General features: G+C 44.1%; 2 protein-coding genes across 7 annotated transcripts in view; both read right to left on the reverse strand.

Annotated features, from left to right (window-relative positions):
- PDK1 (pyruvate dehydrogenase kinase 1) overlaps window positions 1–3999 on the reverse strand; it is a 33529-nt gene extending 29530 nt beyond the window's left edge. The window contains exons 1-2 of the mRNA XM_060016582.1: window positions 3706–3999; window positions 1787–1928 (exon numbers count right to left, since the gene is read on the reverse strand). Coding sequence (XP_059872565.1) covers window positions 1787–1928; window positions 3706–3907 — 344 coding nt within the window. The 5' untranslated portion in view covers window positions 3908–3999. The remainder of the gene's footprint in view (window positions 1–1786; window positions 1929–3705) is intronic.
- Window positions 4000–15161: 11162 nt separating this feature from the next.
- Window positions 15162–17195, reverse strand: part of ITGA6 (integrin subunit alpha 6) — a 342334-nt gene continuing 340300 nt past the window's right edge. For 5 of the 6 annotated variants that reach the window (XR_009520154.1, XR_009520153.1, XR_009520152.1 and 2 more), the window contains one exon: window positions 15162–16732. The gene's annotated coding sequence lies outside the window, so the exon portion shown is untranslated. The remainder of the gene's footprint in view (window positions 16733–17195) is intronic. The other variant, XR_009520151.1, reaches the window with a different exon arrangement.

Here is a 17195-nt window from a genome sequence, read left to right on the forward strand (position 1 = left end):
TAACACTTACTTTTCTCTTTATTGGCAAGAACAATTACGCTCTTTATTCAAGAGATACTGAAACCAAGCAGGACCCTGTGGGGCTCCTGGGCATGGAAGCCTTTCCATGTCCCCTGTTTCTTGTTTGTAGGGAATAGACTCCAGCCTCAACAACCTTCCCTGAGTTCCAAAGGGCAGGTCCAAACAGTTGGTGATCAGGGAAGGGAGGGGATGCAGAGACAAGGCAGGAGCAGCCAAGAAACAACAGTGCAGCCTTGGGGCAGGTCCTGGTTCCACCTCAAGGGAGATACATAACAATATCTTTGAGCTTTTTTACAGAACTAAAACCCCCAACAAATGGAATATGTTAGCATTCTTTAATCCGGAGAAGGTCACAGTTTGATAACCTCAGGAAGCTCATCAGGAGACCACCTGAGGCCAGATGAAAGGACTGCAGGCCCTGCACACCCTCATCCTTATCAGCAAACCCTGCCCTTGAACCACTGCTATAATCACCAAATCTCCCTGTGTTGGGACACAGTTTTTCAGGGCATGAGCCCGCTGTGTCCCGCTTTGCCTGGCAAAGCAATAAGCTATTCTTTCCTACTTCTCCCAAAACTCTTGTCTTCAAGATTTGATTCGGCACCAGTGCACAGAGGCCGAGTTTTTGGCATCAAATTTACAACACTTACAATGTGTTAGGCACAGATAAGATTTCAAAATGCAGCATATTCTATTTTTAATGAATTCAAAACAAAACAAAACAGGAATAAGCCTCCATAGAAAATTGTATGTCCCCCTTCCATCAGAGTTCCTCTTACTTAAACCACATTTCTAACTGTTACATTCTTGGACTACATGGCATCTAATTATCGTTTATGTAGCAGTCATACTTCTTTCACTTATTTTAAAAAAGTGACATTAGATCAGCTTCTCCCAAAACTATAATGCCTACAACAGGAAAGCTAGGATCTCCACAAATCATAATTGGGAAATGTCTTGCAGCTCAATTTTTTCCATTTAAGACTGAAATCTGGCAAACTCTTTTGTTTGAAATCTATAGTGCTTAAGAGAATAACACTTGTAATAGCATTAACAAGAAATGCTGTACACAGGTGGCCACATATGTGTGCACACTTTTAATACCTCTACTGTCATTTTTTAAAGGAGAGATCATAGTTTCTACACAATTCTAATAACTTCTAATTGTCTTTAAATGGTAGAATAAAGATTTTAACTTTTGTGATTTATAAAAATATACTTCACTAAAATAAATTCAGTTTATAAAAAATATTTACACCCTTTAATACATTTTATTAATCTGACCACAGCATGGGGCAGTAGAAACAAACAAATCTGAGTTTGACTCCCAGCTCCACCACGACTGGTGCTGCCTTGGGCAAAGGACTTAATCTGTAGGTGCCTCAGTTTTCTCATCTATAAAATGGAGGTAATCATGCCTACTGGGCAGGGTTATTGAAGGGATTAAAGGTAATGTACATAAATCCCTAACTATCAACATACAGTAGATATTTTTATTACATTATAAAATAACATCCCTGCAGATTTAATAACACAAATCTGAAATATAGTGTTTGTATTTCTGTGCAGTTCTGATTGTTTTTTTCAAAACCAAAAAGTAGTACAGTCCAGGATTCAGGGGATAAACCCAGATACATCCAAACAAAGGAGGAGGAATGCTGCCACTACCTTAAGATTCCACTGAAGAGTAAAAAAGTATTTGCTTTAACTTCGGGTAAAGTCTACAACTCTATGGAAATTGCAGACTCAAGACAGGCAATCTTACCAGCTTTGCACCAATTGAACTGATGGTGTCCTGAGAAGATTATCTGGAAGAAGACTTATTTCTTTCATTATATTTGCCAATCTCACAGGCAACTCTTGCCGCAGAAACATAAATGAGGTCTTTTCACAAGCATTCACAGATCCTGAAACCAAACAGTGGGAACAGCAGTGAGTGAAGGCCATAAGGCAGGGAGAAACACAGAGGGAGTTATTTGGCAAGTGGTAGCATCACCATATGACAGGGCAAGGAAGAGGAGGCAAGGGACAAGATAGCCTGAATGACCTTCCAACTCCCACCCTTCCAACCACACTGTACAGCAGCAATGAGGATACTTTCTTATCTCCATTACTCACATCTCCCATCTTAGAACTAAGACGACCTAAGCAAGCCTAAGCAAGTCACAGGGTCTAATTAACGTAGGACCTGCAAAAACCTATCCTATATAACCTGTTGTTGCTATCATTAAAAAAATCTGTTTCTTAACTCTAGGTTTATGAGAAGAACCTCTCTAAGAAACAGTGGAAATTCTGACATGTTCACAGGAAGATGCATTGATTCCACGCAGAACTACTATACTAATTGCCATAAGCAAAGAGTAAATGTAGAAGAGTCTTTCAGGCAACAGAAAGCAAAAAATACCAATGCCTGTTCAGCAACCATCTTCAAGCTTCTCCCCCAGCAGGTCCTATTCAATTGTTTGATTCCTGGAAAGCAACCTGCTTCCTTCTCCACTCCTATCTCCTTTGCTAAGCAGAACAGCTGTAGAATCTCCTTTGGCAAGCAGTTTCATTTAAAGTTAAACTAAAAAGCCCTGTTATTTCAGTAATGCATTTTAAACTCACTGATTTAATCTTGCTGTTTTAGCAAGAGACATCCTTAGCAAAAACTAGATTGTCAACAGCAGGAATTATTGTATTAAAACATTTTCCTGTGAAAGTTTAATGGCATACTTGGGAACAAGGCCAAATTCACCCCTTAATCACACTAGAGTCATTTTAAAGTAAAAACAAAAACCAAGAGCTCCGAGCCAAACAAAATTGCCACTGTAAACCACAAGTTCAAGATACCAAAAGATACCATGGTGGTATCTTTCAAGCCACTAGTGATCCGTTAGTGACCAAACAGCACTCAAAATGCAGAAGATAACTTTGCCTACTCAAAGTTTTGACTTTATTAGTTTCCCCCGTTTCCCCTTAGCGCCCCCATATGAGAAGGCAAAGTTAAATGCCTGACTTTGAAATTCCTCTGCAGCCTTTCTAGAGAAAACCAGGAAGCACCCATCCGAGAAAGGCGAAAGTCGATAGTCACTTTGGTAAACAAACCCCACATCATATTGTACTCACGCACTTTACACGTGCTCCAGAGTTTGTTGTCGACGAAATGAATGTGACATTGGTGGAAACTCCTAAGCCAGTGGCAAGGAAAACATTCTCTGAAACACTGGGCCAGTTATAACCTGCTTCTCCTATCAGCACGCCACTTTTATGCAATCATCATATGCAAAACTAAGCATTTATCAGCACTCTGCAGAATCCCAACGCGACTCCCGGAGGTGTCAGCACACTCGCTTCCCACCGGAGCTGCGCTCTTCCGAAACGGCCAGGCTGCGAGCGCGGAGGTGCACACGAGCGCTGAAAAGCGACGGGTCATTCCGCCCTCGGCCCCGGGTTTGTTTTTCAACAATACACGGCAAAAAAAAAACCCCACACGCTTCCAGTTATCTCGCCTGTCCCTGCACCTGAGCAGAAAGATCCATCCGCGAGAAAGGAAGGAGGCGCCTAAGGCGCCCGGGGAGAGACGTTGAGTGGGGCGCTCAGAAAACAAGAGGGCGTCCGCGCGGGCCGGGCCCGGCCGGGGTCAGCGGCCGCAGCTCCCGTCTGGGGCTGCGCAGGAAGGCCCGAGGTCCGGGCCGCACTCACCGAAGTCCAGGAACTGCTTCATGGAGAGCGGGGACGGTGAGAAGCGCGCGTAGAAGTCCACTTGGCCCGGAACGCCGCGTTCGGGCGCCGGGCCGGAGCCCGAGTCCGAGGTGAGGCTGCGGCTGACGTTGGGGCGGGCGGCGCGCAGCCCGGGGCCCGGACCGGCCGAGGCGGCTCCGCGCAGCAGCCGCGCCAGCCTCATGCTGAGCCCCGCCGGAGGAGCCGGAGCCCCCGGCGCCAGGTCGCCGCTCCGCGGCTCGTCCGGGTGGTACGTGAGGGACGTGGCGGCCTCGGGGGCGGGGAGCCGCTGTCACCGCCGCGGCCACCGCCCCCTTCGCCGGAGCCCGGCCCCTCCCGCGCCGCTGGGCGGGGCCCTGGGGGGGAGGAGGCGGGGAGCGCGCGCCGGGCCGCCCCCGGGTCAGAGTCCGGCCCCACGCGCTGCGGGGCGGGGCCCGGAGAGCGGCAGGGCGGGCGCGTGCGCCTGGAGGCCCGGCGCTGTTTAGTGCGCCCTCCCACGCCCTTTGGGAACAAAACCCACCTTCTTGCTTCCCCCGCCCTTCCAGCCTCAGACGAAAGGCTCAAGGGCGGGGCCTGGCTCAAGGGCTCCGCTTCCAGGCGCCACGGTGTCCTGCTGTGAGCGTGTTCCAGAAACCCTCCTCTGTGATGCAAGCCCAATATTTTACAGGGGAGGAAACTGAAACCCAACGAGTTTCAGGAGCAGACCGTTGCCAAACAGTGGGACAAAAGTACGAATGGTGATCACTGCAGAGTGTGGCCCTAAATAATAGCACAACGACCGCCGTCCCAGGAGAAGAGAATTGGCAGCCCAACTTGAAGCGTTATCTACAGGCATTCTCGCTCTGGGCAGCAGTGTATTAAAAAAGGCTCCCTCCACTCCGATTGCCCTTCTCTCTGTCCTCTTAGCGTCACAGTTTGGTTGCCCCATCCTTTCCAGGTTTCTAAATATAAGACTAAATGTAATATAAGACTAGAGAATTTCTAATTTTGATTCAATCCCTTACAGTTGCAAAGGCTGAATCACAGTGAAAATTACCACTGTCCCTTCTCTCCACTGCTACTTCCCCATGTTATCGAACCACAGTGCTTTATAATGTCCTAGATGCAACAAAAGTACTTTTCCATGGGTGTGTAGTTTATCAATTTTATTGTATAATTTATTATACAATAAAAAGTTTATATGTATAGATACACATATATACGTATATATGTGTATATATATCCAGCAGTTACTGGTATAGAATAATTCATTTCTCCATATGGTCAGTTCTTGAGTTGTATAAAAGTATATGTATAAAGAATGAGATGAGGACTTCCCTGGTGGCACAGTGGTTAAGAATCCGCCTGCCAATGCAGGGGTCACGGGTTCGATCCCTGGTCCGGGAAGATCCCACATGCCGCGGAGCAACTAAGCCCGTGCGCCACAACTACTGAGTCTGTGCTCTAGAGCCCACGAGCCACAACTACCGAAGCCAGTGCGCCTAGAGCCCATGCTGTGCATCGAGAAAAGCCACCGCAACGAGCCCATGCACCGCAACGAAGAATAGCCCCCACTCTCCACAACTAGAGAAAGCCCGTACGCAGTAACAAAGACCCAACGCAGCCATAAATAAATAAATAAACTTATTTTTAAAAAAAGAATGGGGCTTCCCTGGTGGTGCAGTGGTTGACAGTCCGCCTGCCGATGCAGGGGACACGAGTTCGTGCCTCGGTCCGGGAAGATCCCACATGCCGCGGAGTGGCTGGGCCCGTGAGCCATGGCCGCTGAGCCTGCGCGTCCGGAGCCTGTGCTCCGCAACGGGAGAGGCCACAGCGGTGAGAGGTCCACGTACCGCAAAAAAAAAAAAAAATAAGTAGGGTGGTCTGAGGCCTGGGGGAAGATGAATGGAGGTAAGGCGGTGAAGTAACCCGTGTTCTGCGCATGCGCAACTGAGCTACGTGCTTTTTCATGGGATGCTTGTTCAGAAAATGGAGGGGTTAGTGTGATCTGAGGGTGGAGTGTTTTGGCCTTCTGATGTCAAAAGGTCATCTATCCAACACTGCAGAAGGCCCAGTTGAATAGTTGGCAGTCTCGACCAATATGAACTGGGCAAGACTAGCTCCATGTTCCTGAAAAACAGCTTTTGAAACCGTTACTATAGTGATCCATACGTCAGAGGTGTTACCTATAGGGGGCGGTTAAAGGAGTCTTGTGATGTATTGTCTAAGCTATGTGAAGCTTGAAGGGTGTGCAATTTGTAGGAACAGTTAAGGCAGGTTTGATCAGTGAAGGCAGGTTACATATGATTAAGCAAGTTATAGTTTAAGGGATCTGTTGACTGCCCTTGCTTTCATTATCCCACAGGTTTAGCTTGAGGGAGAACATTGACCACCTGGAAACAAGTGTAGTTAGTTGAGGGGATGGGGTGGAAGCAGGAAACATATTTTCCCAAAGTGGTGCCTCTAATAATTCTTTCAGGTATCTGTTAAAATGGTGGTTGTTATGATTTTGGTGACAATATCTTAGAGGAAGCAGTATGAACATGAGTATGAGATATGTAGAGAAAGTAATCAGAGGGCGGTATCTCTTTCATATGTTTGCTGCCCCATCAGCCATACTCTGTACCCTCCAAATGTGGCCTTCCTTCATCCATTCTATGAATATTTGTTGAATGCCTAGGTACCAGGTCATGTTCTAGGTGTATGGGAATAAAGCCATGTGCAATTCAGATAGGATCCCTTTCACATATGCCTGCTTTTACAAAGCCTATAATGCAAAGTCCAACATGGTAGAAGAATTTTACACGTTGTCTTCAAATATTAGCCTGCTCCGTAAAGGAAAGATTAGGTTTGTTCTGAGTGGCCCAGGAAGCAGATGGAAGACTTGTGGGTGGAAACTGTAGGGAGACAGATCTGACTCACACATGGAAAAACTTTGGTTACAGCCCTTTGACTGTGAAATGGGCAACCTTAGAGGAGGAGGGGGTTCTTGTCAATGACTGTTAGAGTCTGGAGGACAGCTTTCTAAGGACACTGTGGGGAGGATGATTAGGAAGCAATGTGGTGCTATGAAAAGAGACTGGATTCTGGTGTCAAATCCTGGCTCTTTCGTGAACTGGCTATGTGGCCTTGGGTGAGTTACTTAACCTCTCTGAGCCTCAGCCTCCTTACCTAAAAAGGGGGTATAATATCTGTCTCACTGGGGGTGACTGTAACATAGATAGTTTAGCCATCTGTGTTAGCACAATGCCCAGGACATACTAAACACTCAAATGCCCTCTATTTTTTTTTTTTTTATCATTACTGGTGGTTTTTTAAAGTTATTTCCTTATTACGGTTTGATCAGAACCACTCACATACATGTTTTGCATGAAGCCAACTTTACCAAAGATTCGATAGAAAACAATTTACAATGGAATATTAGCCATCCTTAAAATAGTCCCTCAACTACTCTGTGATTCTGCTGCAGCCTCCAGTCGTTTTGCCGTCCTCCTTCTCCCCTTCCTTCCAGATCACTCCTTGAGCTCTAAATTCTTCTCACACTATCATGCACAGTTTTATTCAGCTTCCTCAGCCCTGATTTGCAACTGTGCTGTTTTCCACCCGAGCATGTCGAGGTGCTCAGCTGAACATTAACTGTGTGAAAGCACAAAGGCCGGGCAGAAAGCTTGAGATTTATCATATCAAGGTTCTTTCACCCAGAAACCAATCCAGCTTTCCTTTTCTCCAAAGTATATTCACCAAGCTTCCACCCAATATACAGAGAATGAGTATATAAAAATAGATTTAAAATTACATCAACTTTTCACTTCTTGGTCAGAGGCTTAGGGTCCAGAAACTGGAGAGAACATTAGATTTTTTTCAGGTATCTGTTAACATGACGGTTGTTAAGACTATAGTAAAAATATTTTAGAGGGAGCAATATAAGCATAAGACTGTAAGATACGGGATCAAAGGTAGAAAGTGATCAAAGGATGGTATCTCTTTTACGAACTTTTACCAAAGGGCTATGTTATTTAACTATGTACATATAAAGTATAACTGTAATGTAAGGCTCTATAAAAACCTTTATAGCAGACTTGGGCGGGATTCTCTAAATTCACTGAGATTTTATGATTCTTGTTGGACTGATTTGACTGAAAATCATGGAAACAAGCTGGACTATGTTCACCCTGTCTCCTTTACCCTCTGGCTTCATGGGGCTCAGAGGACAAGAGGAAAGTTATGACTATTTATTCTCCTGCCCCTTCCTGCTGGGCCATTATTTGCGTCCCTCTTAAGTGTGGCCACAGCTCCCTCCCCATGCCCAGTGAGCCCTAGAGGTGGTACCAGTTTCCTTCTCCTGTTAATTGGGGGTGCTTCACGATCCCTGTCTCTTTACTCTGCCCACACCTCTGTAAAGAGTCCCTTCACACACTCTTCTGTTTCCCCTTTGGGTACACTACCATTTCCTGTCCCAGAACCCTGATGCTTTACAAAGGTAACTTTCAAACAAAAGATAAAAAGCATGACTTTCATGCAACTACAAAATGAACAAATCATCACATTGTGTACGTTTAACATCTTATGATTTTATCAATTATACTTCAATAAAGCTGAAAAAATAAAATGAACACACCCAAATTTTAATTAACACATTCATTAAATGAGGGAATCAGAAAAAGTATTACAACCAGTTCAAAGGAGAAGCCAAAAAATAGGATTACAGAAACGAATTTGTAAAGGGCTGTAAAACTGGCTTTTCCCCTTAGGAGTCCGGAACCCTCCACCTCCACCTCCACCAGACAGAACGTATTTGCATGGATATAGGCAAGAATTATTTGCATTATCAGTTACCTACAATTTACATAGTTATAAATAGCTCAAAGGCAGTGAGTCAGAATCAGACACCCTAAGAAGTTGTGCTCTGATTAATGCATGGTATTTCACTGAGGCATGATTTTTCCCTACCTATATTTGCCTTCTTTCTTTAAGAAGGACCGTCATTCAAGTGATTACCTGTGCAGTGATGTGGAGGCCATCCTGTTCACCAGGACTTGTTTTAGAGAAATCCCCGTATTTATCTGGCGTAGGTATTTGATATGCTGCTGGAGTTGAGAGGGAGATCCCCAGGGAACGAGTAACAGAACAGCCCTGCAGGAAGCTAGGAGAGGAATCCACTCTGCAGAGCTCAGGAGGAGGGGAGGTGGCATTTGCAAAGGCTGTTTCACAATGAGAGCGCTCCCTGAACCCTCAGTAAAGCTCACTAGAAAAAGAAAAAGATGGTTGAGACTGGGTCTTTTGTGCCTTTGTGCAAATTGGTGAAAGGGGTGAATTTTGCATGAGAATTGGGGGCAGCATTTGCACTTGAGGAGCCTAAGCAGTAGTCGGGTTGAAGGGGACTCTGAGGTCGAAAACCCCTAAGAGTTTACAGACCTGACAGAACTCTGGACCTGGACAAACTGGAATTTGCCATTTGAGCTAATTCTGGGGGCAAGAAGTCTGCTGATGTCTGAATTATATATGCCATCAGCACAGTTCAAGTTGTTCTCTTTAAAATTTTGTTGGGGGGGGAGGGCGTCCAAATTTCTAGTTTCACCACCAATTTCCCTTTATTTCTTTCATTTCTTTCCTTCTTAGGTTTCTAGCTGCCTAGTTCTGGGGTTCACTCATTCTGTAAATGTTTCTTTAGACATGCTGTGTCCTGGGCAGGAACTAGTTTAAGTTCTGGGGATACAGCATTGTACAAGACATCCAGGTCCCTGTTGTCATGGGGCTTCCATGATAAGGGGAAGAGACAGAGAATAAATATATAAGATTATCTCAGAGAGTGCTACAGGCTATAACAATAATAAGCTAGTGTGTGTGTGTTGTATGGAGGCTGAGATTAGGACCTTCAGAGGCCCTAACAAAAAAAAAAAAGATGTTAATGTGACTCCTCCCACCATGAGCCTCAAAAAAACCAATCATTTGCTACTGCAAGAAACAAAACAGAAAATCCCTAAGCTTGTTGGCCTTCATTCATTCGTAATTCAGTGAAAAAGTCATTAGGTGAGACTTTGGATTATGATTGCTATGATTCCCTCAAAACACATAGCTGGCTACGGTCATCACCTTAACTTGCAAATAACCGCGGGCAAGGCAGAGTTAAGGCCGAGGCGCGAGTCTTTTGCTTCCTGGACACTGTCCTGTCCAGCCCCCTCCTCCACTCTCAGGAGAGCAACTGAAAGGCTTTTTCAAAAGGTCCTTTTCCATTTGTTCTGCCTGTGGAGGTGCCCCCACTGTCTGTCAGGAAACTATAACTTAAGATTCTGTAAAAAGCCTGGATCTACAGCCATGTCCTCTTCAGAACAATGTGAGTTGCCATATTTCACTGATACTTAGAATTTTTTTTTTCCACATTTTAACACTTCACAAATCAATAAGGTCTTACAATTCCCATCAGAACAGGTGTTGACATTGCCTATGTTTTTGATCATCAGAACTTGCAGACCGGGTATCAGCTGTCTGGAAGAAAATCCTGAAGAGTGAAGCGCCCTCTTAAGAAATGCTGCAGGGCTTCCCCGGTGACGCAGTGGTTGAGAGTCCGCCTGCCAGTGCAGGGGACATGGGTTCATGCCCCGGTCCGGGAAGATCCCACATGCCGCGGAGCGGCTGGGCCCGTGAGCCATGGCTGCTGAGCCTGCGTGTCCGGAGCCTGTGCTCTGCAACGGGAGAGGCCACAACAGTGAGAGGCCCGCGTACCGCAAAAAAAAAACAAAAACAAATGCTGCATCACAACACTATTTTTTGGAAAAGACATTATTCTGAGCTAAAGGTTAATATAAAGAAGGTTATATTATAAAGGTTATAAGGTTATATTATAATAAAGGTTATATTATAAAGAAGGTTATAATATAAAGAAGTTCTTGGAGAATCTTAATTTATTACACTTACTTTTTCCTATTATTATATGTACAAGGAATATGATTAAAATCTGTCTAAATGTATCTAGAGCTGTTACTAAGATAAAATTTTAAGGGATAAGAAAGCATTGTCATTGGCGACCTTTTAAAATTCTTACTAGGAGGAATATCAGGAGACAAACTGTCTCTAATGCAACTGGTAATTGGAATTGAGATAACCTGGGGAGGGTACAGGAAGGCAGAGACAATCCCTCACAGCAAAAATATTTAAGGCGTGACAATAGTGGAAGCCAAAGAAAAAGCACTTTCAAAAATAAGGGAGCATTCGATATTGTTAAATATTCTCCAGCAGTCAAGTAAAATAAGAACTGAGAAGTATGCTTTAGACTTAATAACCAAAAAGTTGGTGGTGGCTTTGGAACAAGTGGCTTCATAAGAACAGTGATAAGGAAGTAGAGATAACTCTACTTATAAATAATAACTCTACTTGTAAATAAATACAGTCATTGGGAAGGACCACTGTGGAGTTGGTTTATTTACATATTTTACAATGGGAAAGTCTTGAGTATGTCTAACTGCTGGAGGTGAGGAACTTATGAAGCAAGCTGGATATAAAGAAGAGGGAGAGCTTAAGTGCCTGAATAGGGTCCTGGAGGACTGGAAGCGTTGCCTTAGATGGGAGGAGGGACACATCTTTAATTGGGATGTGTTATCAGTATCTTTAAGAAATGTGTGGAATTGATATGGGCAGACCTGGGCTGGAATCAAGGCTCCACCACTTTCTAATGTGTAACCTTGGCTAAGTTGCTCACTCTTACTAATGATTACAGCCATTTCTCTTTCTGTGGCATAGGCACTAACCAATGAAGCAGTTATTTTAACAGAGAATGCTGAGGCCGTATAGCCTAGTGGAGAGAACATTGTGTGTTAAATCAGACCAGGGCTCAAATCTAGTCAGGAAATTGAGAAAATCCTTATACAATAATTTGCATTTTGTGTGTGCGTGAAGCAGGAGGTATAGTGTGCTTGAAGCTAAAGGGAAAGGTGGGAGAAGCTCACCGGATAAACCATCTAAGGAAAGGAAATTCAGAATAACCGCGTCTTCTTTTGATAATCCTTCTAGAGATGCGTTAGGGTTGACGGATTTTACTTTGTATTAAGCAGGACTCTTGCAGACTCAAGTACAGAAAACCTAGTTCAAACTTCCTTAAATAAAAGACCATTTTTTTCTCAAGTCACTGAAAAACTCTTCGAGTGGTACATCCAAAGCATCAGTGTGTCCTGCCCTTCTCCTCCTCTTTCTTCCTCCCATATTTCAGCTCTGCTATTCTTGGTGTTGGGTTTCTTGTGAAGCTTCCCAAGGCTGACTCCCTGCATTATTTTAGAGATGGACAGAGTAGCAGCAGGCTTTAGTCCCTGATGGGCAAAAGCTCAGTAGTGAGCACCCCTCATTGCTCTAGAAAAACACTAGGATTGACTCTGGCCAGGCTGGGGCCATGTTTCCAGCCCTGGAAACTGGAAGTAGGTGTGGAGAGGTGGTGGTACACACACACCTATACCTATCCAACATCAGGGACTGAATTAGAAGAAAGAGAAACAGCAGATTCTTTCATCTGAAGGGATGCTGGGCAGGTAAAGAAACAACACATTATTTCCATGTTCTGCAGACTGGTATTGTGTTTTCTTATGAAACACTGCGATTTAATGGAGACATTCAATCCATGAAATGTGACATTCTCTCACAGAATAATGATTCTTTTCTCTATTTTTATTCCCTTCATTTCCAGATTATTTAGGTCAGATAATGTGCATACACATTTCTACCCTCTTTTAGAGGAGATTTAGAAAAAAGAAACAAGATTCACCTTGATGTGACGTATATCTTGGAGAATCAGGTTGATCTTAAAAGCAATAAAAGTATTTTGAATCCAGCATTAGCTAGAAGAAGGCAGTTACATCCCCTCTATGTATTTTCTTTTAATTTCCTAGATCTTTTACCATTTTCTTTGGGTGAGTGACCATATCAGTCGGAATTCAGGGCATAAAAATAGAAATCATTCTAGATATTGCTGGCATGAAGGGAATTAATTCAGGAAATTACATGTATACAAAATAGACTAAAGTAGGCTCTAGCCTGGGCCTCTGAGGATAATTTCTAGAACAGTGACCCATCTGGGGATTTCTGGAAATTGAGGAGAAGACAAATACTTGTAGCTGCAATCCACGGTCAAAAACAGCAGAAAAGAGACCACCACCAGTCAATCCTTTCTGATACTTAAAGCTAGAAGACACTCAACACTGAACCTCCACAACCGTGTCTGCCGGTAGAAACACCCACTGAGTCCACCTTGCAGATCTCAAATGAAGGAGTATAATTTCATAGACTCTAATTCACGTGCAAAATCCCTAGCTGTAAGGGAGTCTGGAAAAGTATTTTTAGCTTTCCAGCCCTTCTAACCAGAAGAAGGGTGGAATAGAGGTTGGGCAAGCCAATCCACAGGTATCTACCACGATGGTCTTAGGCATCTTATTCATTTGTTTTCTGGCAGGAGTAGTTGGGTTGTTTGTGGTGGCAACAGGCAAAGGGAAACTGAAGAATTGTTGCTGCTTGAGAAAGGAAATGTCAAATTCAAAAACTTAACTCTTAGAGTTAGCCTGACCCTTACTTCAGTCTTTTTGTTTTGTTACTGATTTAGAGAAGTCACTATAACCAGACCAACATATCACTGCTTCTGTGGGTCAGCCACCAGAACTGGCGGATTGCTCCCCATTCCGTTGTAATGGGATTCACTGTAATGGGATTTTGCTTCTAGCAGGGCAGGTGTCTTGAAGGCATGACCCATAAGAGTAGCCTGAAATGAATGTTATCTATCCTGTCAAGACAGTGAAAGCTATAGACTCACATATAACAAATACTAAAATGTGCCCTGATTGCTCTTTATCCACAAGTCTGAGGATGTTAGGGGGTTGGAAATTGTATAAAGTGAGTAGATTGGTGTCTATTTCCTAGAGGCCTCCTAGGTTATAATACTGTGTACTCCATATACCGTTTTATAGATGAGGAAATTAAACCATTAGGGGTAAGTAAACTTGCCCAAAGTCACACAAGTAGGAAGTGGCAGAGAAGTAACCTGAACCTTGAATGAAGGTCGACTCCATAGACCCTTGCTGCCCAAGGTGTAATCCGTGGACCAACAGCATTGCAGCACCTGGAGCTCGTTAGAAATGTTGACTCTCAGGCTCTTTTCCAGGCTGTCTGAAGCAGCACCTGCATCTTAAGATCCCTAGGTGATTCTCAGGCATGTGAAAGTGTGATGAGGACGGCTCTTAACCACTTTGTTGATTTAAGACTTCCTAACCAGGGTGGCTTTCTCAGTTTGGTAAAGCGCCCTAGAAGTTGTTCCATCAGCAATTTGATGACACCATAGAATCAAACAGACCCCCAGTTTTCCTAGGGAAAAGTGCCTTGTTTTTTTTTTTGGACTTTAACAAGGTCTTTCAGTCGATGCATTGTGACATGTGTGAGGGAGAAATGGGAGTTGTTCCAACTGTCCTTCCAATGACAGACTTGGTCTAATGTAAGTGATGTAACTCAAGCACGAGATGGGCTCTGTGAGCACATCCTCTTCTGCATAGCAGTAAAGGTATAAGCAACAAAGCTACAACATGCCTTCCCATTACAGGAAACCAAAGAATCAATAGTGTGGGTGAAGAACTGAGGAAGGGTTCAAAAAAAAATAATCCTTTCTTATTACACTCTTCCACTTCAGAAAAAATCAAGAAGAATCAGTACATAGCAATTTCAAGATGCCTACAGACTGACTTTGTGCGCATGCTCCCACCCCAACCCGCATTCTGGTCATTGTATTAAGGGCCTGAAACAATTGAACACAGAAGTAAGGTCACTCTCGTTGTACAAAATGACCTATGTTGATAAGCAGTTTAAGAGTTAGGCTCCCAGTATTTTTTAGTTAGTTACGGGTACTTGGACTTGCAGATTATAGCTGTAACAGGTAAATCACAGGGTATGATAGACCTTGAAGAGTGAGGAAACGAAAGGTCAGCGACAGTTAAACTATGTTTCCCCATCTGTAAAATGAGGAAGTAGAACTAGATTTCCGTGCTTCCTTCCTATTTTAACATTTTATGAATCTACGTAACAAGTGTGATTATAAAAATAGCTAACATTTGGGCTTCTCTGGTGGCGCAGTGGTTGAGAGTCCGCCTGCCGATGCAGGGGACACGGGTTCGTGCCTTGGTCCGGGAAGATTCCACATGCCGCAGAGCGGCTGGGCCCGTGAACCATGGCCTCTGAGCCCGCGCGTCCGGAGCCTGTGCTCCGCAACGGGAGAGGCCACAACAGTGAGAGGCCCGCGTACCACACACACACAAAAAAGCTAACATTTAGTGAGCACTTTCTGATCATCTCATTTATTCCTTATAAAAATCCACGAGATAGGTACTAAAATCAATCTTACTTTACAAATGGAGAAACTGGGGCACAGACAGGTCAGTCACTCACCGGGGTTATATTTCTAAGAGGGGAAGCTAATTCATACCCTGGCAGTCTGACTGCAACCTCACTCTTGTTCAATCACCTCCTACTTTATGGCAAATATGCCTCTAGCTTCCAAGCTCTCATTACTTGGAAGCACCACACACAGAGATAAGGCATTTCCACACAGAGGGCGGACCCCTTGCCGTAAATATTCAGGCCGTCCAACGACCTCTATAGCAGCTCTCAACCTGAGCTACACTTTGTGTCACCTGGGGAGCCTTAAATAGCACTAATGCCTGGGGTCCCACCCTCAGAGATTCTGATAAAGTCAGTCTAACATGAGGTCTGGGCACTGGGACTTTTAAAAAATGTTTCTTAGGAATTCAAATAGGCAGCCCAGATTGAGAATGACTACTTCCAATTTTCCAGGAATGGGGTTTGTTCTGGAGGCAAGTTCTACCCACGCAGGACCAGGTACTGACCTTATGTGTCAACCGTTCATACCTTGATGCAAGATTTTTAATCTGCTACTTATGTAAATTTACCTGTGTTCGTCAGTACCATCTGTTATTTTAGATGAGCTTCCAATAAAAGGTCAGAGCCCATGTCTTATTTGTATGTGTATTCCCAGAGCCTAGTACCATCCTAGAAATTTTATTTCTAATTGGGAAAAAAATGATGAAACCACGCCTAACCATCTCCATATTACAATCACAGGATCTGTTACAGTGACAATAACAGAATCTTAAATCTCACTTAAATCTATCTACTGGTTATTGTTGAACTGAATACTTATCTGCTAGGCTTCGAGATAGTAAAAGAAGCACACTGTGTCCCTGTAGTTTGAGATTTCTTGGGGATGTTCTCGAAGGATGAATAGTGTGTGAGAAATATTATCTAATCTCTGCTAATATGATATGTCTCTGTTTATTTCCATGACCCCGGCACAGGCAGCCTGACAGAGAGATGGTTCCAGGGTCAAGGCAAAGAGATTGAGGCACTTAAGCTTTGCTGACTGCTACAAAAATCACACTTGTTTTCCTTCATACCAGTATAGCCATCGACCATTACCTGGTTAGCTTTTCCCTCTGTGGTGCCTGGTCTACCTTGCACTGTGCTAGACAAGTTTTCTCCCTCTGACTTGTGTTTTACAGTTCACTTACCCATAGAGGATTTAACCAGGAATCCCTTTATAACACTTCCCTCCTAGATGGGTCTGTTGGTGACACCTCTGCAGACCTGGCCTCAGCCACTAGCACACAGCACTCTCACAATCTAACAGCTGGGTCAGAGTCAGCAAAACCTGTTTTTTAAGGTACAAGAGAAAGAAAACTGTTACTTGCCATTTGACCATAATCAGGAACTAGTGGAGGAACAGATGCCCACTAGCTTCTCTGCAATAGCCACTCTTCTGAAATCGTTCTTCAGTTCATTTTCTCCATCTCTTTGAAGCTCAGTGCACGTGGTTGGACCACGGAAGTCCAACCAAAGGATGGACCACCCATCCTTTGGTCTCGAGGAACTGCCTTTAATCATTTACTTCATGCTACCCAAGCTGATCAAACAACCCTTCCACATTCCTGTTTTCTCAGCTCTAGGGATGTACTTATGTGGAAGCCAGCCACCTACAGCATTCCATTCTTTCCTCCTTTAAAACAAAACAGTCCGTCAGTGCCAGCCTGTCTTCCCACATTGTCCTTCTGTGGGCTAGGGTACTAGAGATGAGCTTCTTATTAAGATGTTTTCATTTAGGGTAGAAGGCTAGAACTTATCCTTACTTCCCTGGTCTGGACAACTTAAAGCATTCCCCACCGACATCTACCCCACATTCTAGAATATTCTGAACCACAAGGGCATAACATAAGCCATGACTGTGCGTGACGCACTGCGAGGTTGTGGCAATGACACGTCGGTGTTTGCAGACGGGTCCAAGGATCCCCTGTAATAATACCACTATCACTCCTAGGCGTCCCTGTATTTTATGAGAGGGGGAGAAGCGAATAGAATCACAGGAGTCATATAAAGCACTGCCAGTGACCTCCAGCCAAGAGCATGTATGCCACAGCCCTAGCCAGACCACAGTCACTGACACTCTTAACAGTTATGTTGAT

This window comes from Delphinus delphis, chromosome 7 (assembly GCF_949987515.2).
Source record: "Delphinus delphis chromosome 7, mDelDel1.2, whole genome shotgun sequence".
NCBI classification, from domain to species: Eukaryota; Metazoa; Chordata; class Mammalia; order Artiodactyla; family Delphinidae; genus Delphinus; species Delphinus delphis.